Source organism: Centruroides vittatus, unplaced genomic scaffold, assembly GCF_030686945.1.
Source record: "Centruroides vittatus isolate TY-2023 unplaced genomic scaffold, ASM3068694v2 contig_425, whole genome shotgun sequence".
NCBI classification, from domain to species: Eukaryota; Metazoa; Arthropoda; class Arachnida; order Scorpiones; family Buthidae; genus Centruroides; species Centruroides vittatus.
In genome coordinates, this window is record NW_027122231.1 from 160,171 (window position 1) to 173,193 (window position 13,023).

At 28.8% G+C, this 13,023-nt stretch overlaps 1 protein-coding gene across 3 annotated transcripts in view; it reads left to right on the top strand.

Annotated features, from left to right (window-relative positions):
- LOC136976787 (PR domain zinc finger protein 10-like) overlaps window positions 1-11,993 on the top strand; it is a 104,997-nt gene extending 93,004 nt beyond the window's left edge. For all 3 annotated transcript variants that reach the window (XM_067272151.1, XM_067272153.1, XM_067272154.1), the window contains 2 exons: window positions 55-383; window positions 9,127-11,993. In XM_067272151.1, the coding sequence (XP_067128252.1) occupies window positions 55-383; window positions 9,127-9,223 (426 nt within the window). In that variant the 3' untranslated portion in view covers window positions 9,224-11,993. The remainder of the gene's footprint in view (window positions 1-54; window positions 384-9,126) is intronic.
- Window positions 11,994-13,023: the final 1,030 nt, after the last annotated feature.

A 13,023-nucleotide genomic window follows, 5' to 3' on the forward strand; every position in this document is an offset into this window, starting at 1 on the left:
TGTGAAAAATTTTTTCCTTTAATTAATTCATATATTTTTTTCTTAATTTTATAGATTACTTCCCAGCAAGATGTTCTCCCCACTGCAGATCTTCTTACTCAAGCAATGTCTGAACTGACTCAAACTCTTAATGAATACAGACCTTCACCTGGCGAATATTTGACCAGTCGTATTTCCCATTCTACTCCCCCAACAATGGTGTCAGGCTCTCCTAATTCAACTCCTGTTCCAACCCCTCAGCCCACTCCTGTTCCCACACCTACTCCTGCACATACACCTGGACCTACAAGTCAAGATAATTCACCTCAAACTACTCTGACTGCATCAATTGATCAGAATCAACTAAATCAACTTCTTGCACAATATCAGCAAGCACCTTTAAGGTATATTTTATAGAAAGTAATTTCATACTCTCATACATTTTTTGAAAAATATGATCCTTTCAGTAATTTTCTTATACTAAGTAAAATATTAGTTTATATGTGTAATTTTAAATGTATAATTTATATGGTTTAAAATATTTCATATAATTCCTTTCATTTCCATTCTGTTTATATCTTAATATGAATATGTATATTATGCTTGAAATGATGCCTGGACTTAATCTTGTTGTACTTTTATTATCTAATGTAAAAAATTAAGATAATCTCAAATTTGTTATTAGAAGTTATGCAACGTCTTCTATACAAAAAATTGATGTTTTCCTAGATAGGGATTTAACAAATAACTTAATATTAAAAGCAATGAACACATTTTAACAGTGAGAGGTGCAATACTTTTTTATATATATTAGAGGCAGTCAAATAAATAATCAATGTAATTTTCTTTCACCTTCCTTCCTTCCTTCTTAGGGCTAATTGAACTCATGTAATAAATCAACCAATCAACAGTTAGTAAACTTACACTGGAATTAAAATATTTTTTTCTTTATTCAAGAGGAAAAGACTACAAAATTAAATTTAGGAAAATGTTTCTTAAAGAGATCAAATTTTTATTGTTTTCAGAAATATAAATAGAAGTTAAAGCTTTTAATAATGTAAAACATTGTTTATCCTATATATTCTGTTCATTTATGGAGAATTTTAACAGCCAACTCATGCAAGCTGGTTTCAACATGCAACTGCATTTATCCCATTGGGAGACAAGACAGTCAATCTTAGTCTTGTAGAAGCTTTTAAGATCCACACTATTATCCAGTCATGCATGTCCTCATCTGTTTGAAACCAACACCCACAAACATCTGTCTTCAAGTTGCCAAAAATATAAAAATCTCATGAAGAAAGATCTGGGCTGTAGAGAGAATGTTGAGATGTTTTTCAACCAAATCCCTATAGCATAACACCCACCCAACACTTCCCACATGGTGAGGAATATCATGGAGAAGGATAATGCTGTTCGATAGTATTCCAGAGCATTTTGACTTTATGATATGCTTTTGTTTCTTCAAAGTGTCTTCATAGCACTTTGCATGTATTGTGGCCCATGCTCAAGAAAGTCAACAAGCAGCAAGTCTTTGCAGTTGAAGAACAGCATTGTCATGACTTTTCCAGAACTTGTGTGTATGGCTTTGGACTTTTTCAGCAGAGGAGAATTTGTGTGTTTCCACTGTTGGCTTTGGCATTCTCTTTTATGCTCAAAGGTTATACCATATTACATCCCTGGTGATTCATTCTTCTACTGTGATTCATTGGTTTTTCCCAGATAAAACCATTCATTTACACAATAACATCAGGAGTAATGATACTATGAACTTGTTGTGGGCACAGCTCTTTTTCAGTAACATGTATCCTTGGAATCTCTTATGCCATTCCAACATGCATGAACATGGCATACAGTGTTCACTGTATACAACAGACCTGTAATGATAAATTACTCATCCTCCAACATTCTCTGCAGTCAAAAACAAATCTCACCTCCATTTCTAATATTGGACAAATACATCATGTACTCCTAACCTTACTTCAAGTGCAATAAACAAACAACGAGTGTGCATGTGTGAGTTGTTACTGTGCTGCTCTCCTTGCCCACAGATGGCAGTATAATTTGTAAACAACAGTGCTGCCAACATTTGTAGACAATTCATTGCATTTACTCAAACTTGAAATATATAAAAAAGAATCATTGAATTCTCTTCATTCTATCCATATATACATTAGAATAGTAATATAAATATTTATATTTTATATACAAAACTATAAACATGGCTAATGGTGAGTGATAGTAACATATGATATACAGTGTATACAATTAATAAATTCCTAGGGATTTTATTATTTGATCCCTTTTTATGCGAAACTTGATTGACTGGCTGATTGTAATTTTATATTTGGCTGTGAATGAATGTACATTAGAAAAGTTGGTTGTTCTGAATTAACTATAATGTTATCTTCTCATGCAGACAGAATTCAATGACTGTTTTCTGTTGAAAAACATCAATTCCTGTGTACAATGAAATTGAACTATTCCTTACTATACAAGTATTGCAATAAACATGAAAATGGAAGGCTAAAATAACCAAACTCTTAATATGATTTTCATTTTAATGTTCGTTATTCTATTTTCTGCCAGGACAGTGTTGGGCATATCTACTATTTATTCTATAAAAGCTCATTTTGATAAATATTTTACATGTAAAATATCAAACTGTAAAATATTTATAATATTTTACAATTTGATAAATGGAAAAAAGGAGATAGATATGCCAAATATTTGCTTTATCACCATATTGTTCTCCATCTTTATCTTTTTCTATGTTTTTGGTTAAAACTGTCCACTCCTCCCCCATTAAGGTGAAGTTGGTATTAATATACAGTAAAGTAAACAGTGCATTCTAACTAATTACTGGTAACATTTTTCCCTAACCACATGTACAGTTTTTTGCACCAGCTTAAACATATTACAGCAACAGTGGGTCTACAATATACTAATTTTTCCATAAAAAAAGAAACAGAATCATCATTCATAAACAATTACCTTAAAATTGGAGAAAATAATAAATATTTTTTCCATACAAAGGTAATAAACGTTTGTACTTCATGTTTTATTTTTTCCATACAAATATTATTATTAATAACAGTTTGACAAACTGATACATAAGTACTGGCCAAAGTATTGTCACTTTATACATATTTTTTGTATTTTTACCAGATAAGTATTGTGCAAAAAGTAATAGTTTGTCACATCCAGTCAGCACTAGATTAAAGCCCAGAATCAAGAGTATAATTCTTCATTTCAGAGGACATTTCATGCTAATGTTAGGAGCATACAAAGGTTACAAAAATGAGATGTGCTACATAATTTATTCTTTCATTGGCTTTTTTTTTTTTTTTGAAGATTGATAAAATATAACATATCAAACATAATCTAAAATAATAAAATATTTCCTTTGCAAATCAAAGAACCATGAACAAGGATAAACAAATATGAAAAGAATTCTCAATAACTAATTCATTAAAAAAAGTACATTATTATTGTGGAATCTCTTAAAACCAAACCACTTCTAATTATCTATCTTTTTAACAAAAATGTTGGGTTAAACTTAAAATGACTCTGAATTTTAATACTTTTTTGGTTCCATTAATTTGGTTTATACCCAAAAAAGAAATAAAAATCTTACTTTTTATTGGGAGTTTAGAAATATCAGAAATACAGAACATGAAGTCCAACAAATCATATGCAGTGGATGAATGGGAATTTTAAGAATCATAATGAAGAAGAAATTGCTTCATCTTAAAAAGAAAACTTATACAATTTTGATTATTGAAATCACAATAAGCTCTAACCAAATATGATTAGACTAAGTGAGTATTGTCATGGCTTAACAAGGTAATGATATCAAAATAGGGTCCCAACAATTCAAACTATGAGAATATCTATATCTATACAGTGGAGTTTCACTATATTTGGTGGTCAAAAGAAAGACAATATCTCTACACCATACAAAACTATTGAATAATTTTGAACAATTTTAGAAACACTGTTTTGTTCATTAATGTTTGTTTCTAGATATTTAATGAGGTTGTCATTAGAATGAAAATTTTAGAAAAGTTATTCAGTGCAATGTCTGCAGTGTGACAATAAATGTCAATGAAAAACATCCAGCAACATATAAGAAGTGCAAATCCTTGAAAGAAACTTCATAAAAACAGCAACAGTTTATTGGACAGGCCTTGCAAAATGCAGTCAGTTCTCAAAAGAAACAATTTTTTCTTGATACTGCCAAAACATTTATCAGGACAGGAATTCTGTTATTGAAACTCAATTAACCTATATTTAAAATTTATCTTGAAAAATATATTGAAAAGAAATTGCTGGATGAAAGTACTATTAGGAAGAATTACTTGCCTTCCATTTACCAGGCAACTTTCCAAAAAGTGTTAGACTGGATTCTTGCCCACAGTACTTGCTATAACTTAGATAGTAATTCCTCTTAACATCAATAGTCTAAGATATTTATGTTGCTGAAAACATATTTTTTGAAAAAACTAACAACACAGTTGTCATGCAAGCTTTTAATAATACCAGTTCAAAACTTTAGCCAGATGGAATTTGATACGGCAAAGTGATTTCTTTCAGACCATCATACATACTTAACAATTTGAAAGGAATGTACCCAAATATGAAATCATGTTTATGAATAGCATGGGCTAAACAAGTGTGTGTGTGAATGTGTATTCATGACAAGTACTCTGTAGTGACATTAAAAATTGCCAGGACAAATTCACATTAAGAAAAAATATATATTTCTTTCTGGACTATACATACAAATGAGTCCGACTCCTTCTGTCCTTTCACACGCTTTGTAGAAGCAATAACAAATCCACGGCGAAACAGACCTTTTATTTGAGGCTACATGTCTGCCATCCAATGTAAATAAGTTTAAAAAAGTTGCCGTGGATTTGTTATTGCCTCTACAAAGTGTGTGAAAGGACAGAAGGAGTCGGACTCATTTGTATGTATAGTCCAGAAAGAAATATACTCTGTAGTGAATTCATTTATGTCTGAAATGAAAAATATTCTGCTAAAGTGCCCAGTAAGAGTACAACATTCTCTTCCACCTGTTCCAATAGTGACTAGTAGAGAGACTATTTCAAAGAAAGATAAATCAACACTTGATAAATTAGCTGAGATCTTCTCAGATATAAATAATTTTGAAAAATTATGAGATCATATGGACAGTTTGAAGTTAGCTTGCATACCATATTTAGGTAGTAGTATTTTTATTTTTTATATATATTTAAAATGTAATGATAGGTGAACTTGGATAAATGCTGCAGCGTTTCATTGTGAAAATTTTCAGATGATTTCAGAATTTCTTAAACAGTTGCAACCAGAAACTGCCACCACATAAAATTCAACAGGTCATAAAAGACCAAGAATTAGTAGAAGCAATAAAATATGTATATTGCATAGTTCCTCTTCTAAGAACTTAGTATTTCTGGTTTCTTCCAAACTTTTATGAATATCAGTGGGGAATAGTTAAACTCTAGACCATTTAGAGGGATTTGCAAAATAAAAGCTTGAGCAGTCGATTCGGAAAAATCCAGATATTCAAGAATTTGTTTATTGCAAAGACATGAACCAGATAATTAAAACATGGTTTGCTCAACTTGTTTCTGTAGAAGTAGAAAGATCTTTCTCCATATATAAACATTTGTTAGGAGACAAGGAAATGAACTTTACAGAAAAACACATTAGTACAACAGATTTTTATCGCTTCACACAATATTTATTTGAACAAAACTAATTGTGTTTTCTGAAATGTAAATTTTTGCACCTAAAAATCAGGCCTTTGGTGATGACCTATTCTTATCCTGATCTAGTAAATGTTGTTCAACTGATTTGGGGAACTGGATGCAAAGAAAATGGCTTTGATATCATTTGCTACCCCAATAATTTGGATGACTTAATTTCACATAACAAAAACAACATAGATTCTTGATTTAAAACAAATACAAAATTTCTTCCATATTTGAATCTCAAATGAGGTTTGTTCCCCATTATGATATAGAGTGAGCTAAAAGTTACAAAAGAGTCTGTAAAGACCCTTTTGTGACCCTCTTCTTAAAAAAATGTTGTCAATTAACCATTGTTTGCTGTTCGGTCATTAATTTTTTCAAACATTTCGTAATTTTACTATCAAAATCAAGGATCACTAGTTCTGACCCAATGAACAAATTGTTTCTGGTATGGCATGAGAATGTGTCTCCAAGCAAATTAGTGATTAGTCATTCAATTGATCATTTTGGGAAATAGGCAATTTTTAAAGGAAGAATAATTTCCTGTAGTTGCAACATAAGCTGGACATCGTGTTCTCCAGATCTGACAACTGATTTATTCCTATGGGGCTGTTTCAAAGAAAAAGTTTGTTAAACAAATACCTCATACACTCCAACAGCTGAAGAACAATATTCAAGCCAAAATCAGAGAGCACTGGAACCTGAAACATTAAGGGGTACCATGGAAAACACCTTAGAAAAGAGCACATTTGTGCAAAGCAAGAAATGGATGCCATTTATGAGATTTGATTGTTTGCATCTAGTGTGAATTTATTTCCTATGTATTACTGTATATGATGCTTTGATATTGTAAATTTAAAACAAAAAATAAAGATACCTGCTCACCAAAAAACAAATAACTGATGTTTAACTAAGGAAAAAGAAATCTTGTTGAGAAAGATGTCAGAATATCATACTATAGAATATAAAATGAAAATTAATTACTTTGGATGTTTAATGAGGCAAATGAAGTATTCCATAGACTGAAACAAAAACACAATACAATGGATTGGCTGTTTATGTATAACAATTTTAACACTATTATCTCTCAAATTTTTTTAAAGGAAAAACTGATATCGGTTGAAAATCAATTTATATTTGTCACTATTTGTCTTGTTTAAGATAACATAAAATGTTTTAACTATTATGCTGTCAACATGAGGGGAATATTATTTTAATATTAAGACCATGTTACTTTCTTCATAGAAAAAATTTTATATTTGAATGTTACTATTGAAATGTATAGATAAAAATTATATGTTTTTAGGTAATTCATTTTTTTTTTTTCTTAAACAATTAGAGATTTACATTGAAGTAAGGAAGTTTAAAAATTATCATGAGATAAAATTAACAAAATAAAAGTAAAAAAATGAAAGAATCATATTTTTCATTTCATTTTTCAAATGATACCTTTTTCACATATAAGTATTAAAATAACAATAATTAAACAATCATAAAATTTTTCAAATTTTTTGTATGAAGAAATACTCTATATGAAGACTAAATTCAGCCTCTTATAATAAAATTAATAAAAATAAATAAATCTATTAAGCAAAATTTTAATAACAGTTTATATAAAATGTAAACTTTCTAAAATTGAACTCCTTAAATACTTAAATCTATTTTATAATTATAGATCTCTTAAGTGCTTATACAATCTTAGAAAAAATTTTTTACACTGTTTTGATTAAAAAAAATTTTTAATTAAATTACTTTAAAGTACAGTAATACCCCGAACTTACGCGATAGGTGGGACCAAGCAATTACTGCATAAGTCGGGGTATAATTTCGCATATAAATACATACAAATTACTTTTAATTGGGGCCGGAGACTAAAGAAAACAATAATTTAGAAAAAAAATGTTTAATAAAATCTTAGATAATACATATGTATAACAAATTATATTATTAAAATTGTAAACCGAAGTTATTTTTATGTAGAAGGCTTTATAAAATCTAACAAATTCGTCTGACGGCTCAAAGATTTTTTTTCTCCCGCAAAATTTCCTCATAGCATGCTAATAATTTTTTTATTTCTCGTTTTGTAGAAGAAATGCGCTCTTCATTGGAGTCTATATTTTCTAAAATTTGTAACCACTTTTCAATTGAACTCAGAACTTTTGTCAAGTTTTCACAGCTTCTAGAATTTTTTTATTTACCTTTTATAATTGTTCTGACTATCAATTCCAGTAGATCAAACTTTTTTACCAATTCACAAATTTTCATTTTTGTATCGAAGTCCTTAATAATGTTATCTTTACATTCCAAAGATAAAGTTTTTGTTTTCTTGTTTGATGCAAAGGAATCAGTTCTACTTCGTTTGGATGACATTGTAGAGTCTCTCAAGTCTCCGTAGATATAACAAACATAGAAATAACACAAAATAAATTGTAGCTATGCGTCAATTCCGCGCGACATGTCCGAACATGTAAGCTGAACAATAGTGTGGAGGGAGTGAGTAATCAAGAGTTGCGTGGCGCTCAAATAAAAGACGAATTGACGAGATTTGAAAATCGCGTAACTCCAGGTTTGCATAAGTCGAGGTATTACTGTTTTTAATTTTGATGTATTTTTGATTATTAAATATTGAGATTAAAGTTTGAAACTAAAAAGTAACAAATATTTGTTTCTTTTTAACCAACTATATTTGGATATTAAATTATTGGAAGATGATTATCTAATTAATATCATTTAGTTACTTAGTTTGCTTTTTACAGCAGTATGATAATTAACTAATTAATCAAAAACTTGTTTTATAATTTCTGATGTTTTGCAAACAAAAAAACTCTTAGTACATTTATAATGTAATCAAAGATGTCCAAAGTATTTTCATTTTGCTTGATTCTGTGGTATTCCTAAGTAGTTTATTGTAATTATTTTGAAATGCAAGACTAGTTAATTGTAATATTAACATTCTCTGTTCAATAAGTATATTTACTATAAATAGTTCAACTGATGGATTTACTAAATCTGAATGATGATCTAAGAATAGACAGTTTGTCCCAACAAAATTAATACTTTTTTCATTAAAGAAAGATTTTAAAAAATGATACCTTAGTCTAAATATAAAGTAGTTAAAATAATGATTAGACAATTTTCCTTATGTTTGAAACTGACAGCTCTCATTCAATCAAAATTATATTTTTCGACACAGAATTATCAAAGTATGAAAAACTAATGGGCAAGAAACGTCTCGATAATATAATACTCAATTAGAAATTTTTATATGTTCAATATTAAAAACTGTAAATTATAAAATTTACATTTGTAAAATGCATAATCTAACGAATTATGAAAAATTTTAAATTTATAATAATTATTATAGCCGTGCTTGCTTTATTTTTTTTAGTCCTCCCACTATGACGGCTGTTACAACTGCAGCATATCCGACTCGTTCCTGGCCTTCGACTGTAACAAATACCTTGAACAACTATCCGGCTCGTTGAAAGAGGTCGTCGATTGAAATCTGACCTTCTTCTCAGCAGACAATATTCTGCAATTCTTCAGATGTCTTATGACTAGAAGCCAGGATGGGCTTGCATTCTTGCACATTTAGTACGTCATTGCACTGCTGGTGATGCTAGAGGTGAAGAGAGGAGACTATTTTATTGAAAAGCTATATCCTTAGCATGTTATATAAATTTCCCATTCAATAATGGAAAGTTATTTTGATATGGGAGTTTCAGTAGGAAAGGAATACAGGCCAAAGAATGGCTTGTCTGTGATGTTTTAAGTGTGTCAAAGTATGGTTGTGCTAGTAAAATTGTATGGAAATGAACATGTATTGTTATTATTAAAAATGATAAACCAAAGATGTCTTTCTCTTCAAGCTAATGTTTGTCAATTTAGAATGACATATTTTATGTAAAAATAATGTGAATGTAAAGCACTTAGCAGATAATTGAATGTATTATTTTATAAAATTATTATCTAGTTGATAGAAATGAAGATTACATTGAACAGAGCAGATCAGAATAGAATAATTGCACATCTGCCAAAGGTTCAGTATATTTATTATGTAGATATAAGGATAAGCTTTCTTGACTTTTAATCTAATAAATTTGCTATTTATGATTGTATGTACTAAAAATATTTAAGTACAGGGGAGATATAAAAAAAATTAGAATATTTAAAATATGCAGTAATTATTCTCAATGAGACTTTGGTTCTCAATTTAAAAAAAGTGTGGAAAGAAAACTTTGTTAATCATTTGCATTTTTCCTTGTAAAATGTGCCATCTGCACAACATTACAAACCAAACATTGTTATATCATCTCTTTCATTTTCAACATTTTGAATGTATAGGGCCCAGTTTATACTGGCACTTACGTAACATAGAATGTCATTTGGTATTTATTAATGGTATTAAAAAGTGAATGCAGTTATGAAAATTTATGACTTTGCATCACTTACCATTAACATTGTATTGTAGGAATTTCATTATGGCTTCATATTAGGCCAAAGATCATATTTGTCAACTAGATAATGCTTATTAATATTATATATTTGGGGCTTGAAATGAAAACGTTTGTTAACGATAACATTTTTCATTATTGAGATTTATTTTATATTTAATATGCTATATTTCTCTTTAGTAATTCTTTTATATTAAATAATCAAAGTTTGATGAATGATTTATCATATCTTATGGTGCTGAAAATTATCATTTCTCTTCATTCATTTAGCAATCATAGTTGATGGCTGTTTTTAAAATCAAAGAAATAATTATTATAATATAATTATGATAACAGATTTTTTCATTTTTCTTTTATATATATTTCTATTTACATTCATGTTGATAAATTTTCTTTTATTTTTTAAATTTATTTAACGTAAAATACTTGTGTTCAAGCTTTTTGTAAGAAAAGAAAGAAATATCTAAGGCTACTGGATTCATTTTGACACAAGTAATTTTTAGTTTTATGTGGATTCTTCCTTGGTTTTTTCTAGTCTAGAACAACTGCAGCCTCAATTTGCTCCAGTTGATTTTTTTGAACAAAGAAGTACACATCATCATCATCATCATCCATCATCACAATCATAGTCATCATCATTGTCATTTAGCTGATCATATTTTGTACCCTTTGACTGGAAAGTCAATAATTTTTTGAACAAAAGTAATTTGTTTATCATTCATTTGAATAGTTCCAATGTGAATAATATATGTGTAATTAAAACATATAATTGTATAAAATCACAAAATGCAGTCCCACTAATACTCCAGAAACCATACGACAGATTTGCGTACCAAAATAATTTATTTCTTTGTTTAATACCAGAATATTTTTTCACGTCTTAACAAATGGCTGTAAAATAATTTTTATAATTCGACTTTCAGTACTATCGGCTTATTGCCGAAATCGTATTTAAATAAATATAGAAATATATATATATAATTTCAATAAAAGTCAGTCGATTTAGTACTTTTATTTACTCAGGTTTAAATAGAGCTATTATATTATAGTTTCTACATTTTGCTGTGCAGATGAACTGTTTTACAAAATATAGTACTAACCGTTTCAGATTGCAAAAGTTAATATCTATTTTTCACATATAATTGTTTTCACTGTGTATGCAATTGAAATGGTAGTTTGTAAATCTTATTCTGAAGTTGTGTGTATATTGTTACAAATGAGAATATCAATTCACTGTGAATTAATAACAGTGTACAATCTCTGTATCAATGTAATGTTTTCAATTAGCTTGTTAAATATTAAAATATACAGTTGCCGAAGATAAACGATCATCGCAAAGAACTTATTTCCAATTCTGTATTCAGTAGTAAAGTATACGAATTATACGCCGAGAAAACAAATCGAAATCGATGTAATCAAATAGCCGATCATAGATTTTGATCAAAATACCTTACAGAATTGCAAAAAATTAAAAACTTTTATGTTCATTACGGTTTTTTAAATTAACCTCACGAAAAAAATAATAATAATAAATTTTTAATTTCTAGATAATTCCATGTTTATTGAACTATTTCAATGTTTGTAGAGTATAGAAAACTGTATTGCTGATTTAATGTACAGTTTCAATGTAAGAGGAGAATGTATTGTTAAAATTGCAAACAACAATTATTAAAAAAAAACAAACAAAATTATTTTCTTTTTTGAACAATCAGTGTAAAACTGTTGTTAACTTCCTGCATTAAAGACTCGTGTATAGGTAATAGTAAAAATATTAGCATTAAAAATATAATTTTTTAACTGCTCATTGTTATTTTAATGTGGAAAAAAGGAGGGAACACACAGTTACTAATGTTCTAAAATATAAATCAATATATGTAAAATTTATATCACTGTAAAAGTGATACAGCAATCTTAATGACACTCACTTCTTGTTAAGTTTTTTGGCACTCCTTAAATATAGATTATACAAAAGCAGGTAACCGGGATCATTTGTTAGGGGGAAAAAAACCTGTAAAATAGGCCAAGTTCATTACATTGTCAAGGAAATTATACAAGTGAATAACAATGATATCCCTTTCAGCTGTAAATTTTTATTATTGATTTAAAATATTTCCTTACTTAAGCAAAAATTTGAGAAAAAGACAAAAAAAGCAAGTTTCAATAAAACTGCAGAAACTTGTTAGGAATTAAAAATTGAATTTAATAATACATTAAAATAATTGCATTTTTTCTGCAACATTTTTAATAATATATAACTAAAGGTAATATAAAGGAAACATTAAAACAAATAATAGCACAGCTTACTTAATACAAAAATCGAATCAATAAATTAGAAGAAAAAGAAGTCAAAATCCATTCGGGGCGACCAGAAGGTTAAAAAACCATAATAAGTGTATAAGGCCTACGAACTATATAAGGCAGACAATGAATCGACAGCTTCTCGACTTTAATTTCGTCTGGAATTTCTAATATCTTATAGAGACGGTTCATCGACAGACCAATTATAATTTAACACTGATTTGTGAAAACCTTAGTTGTTAGGATGTAATCATCCACTCGATGGTAAATAGCACATTGTCTGGGTTATAACCTGGATTCTAGGAAATTTATAGGTTGACGTTATTTTCTGCTTAATATAGTCCAGAATTTAAGAAGTTTCGTGAAATTGTTCCCGACTCAGAAAATAATTCCTGGATTTTTTTTAATGGCAAATTCTTTGGCATTCGAATAAAAATATCCGTCTAGAGTCTCCATCGTCATCGATCTGTCATTTGAAAAACATATCAGAAAATCTCATTCCGATAATTCGATATATTCAGGGAATTTTACGA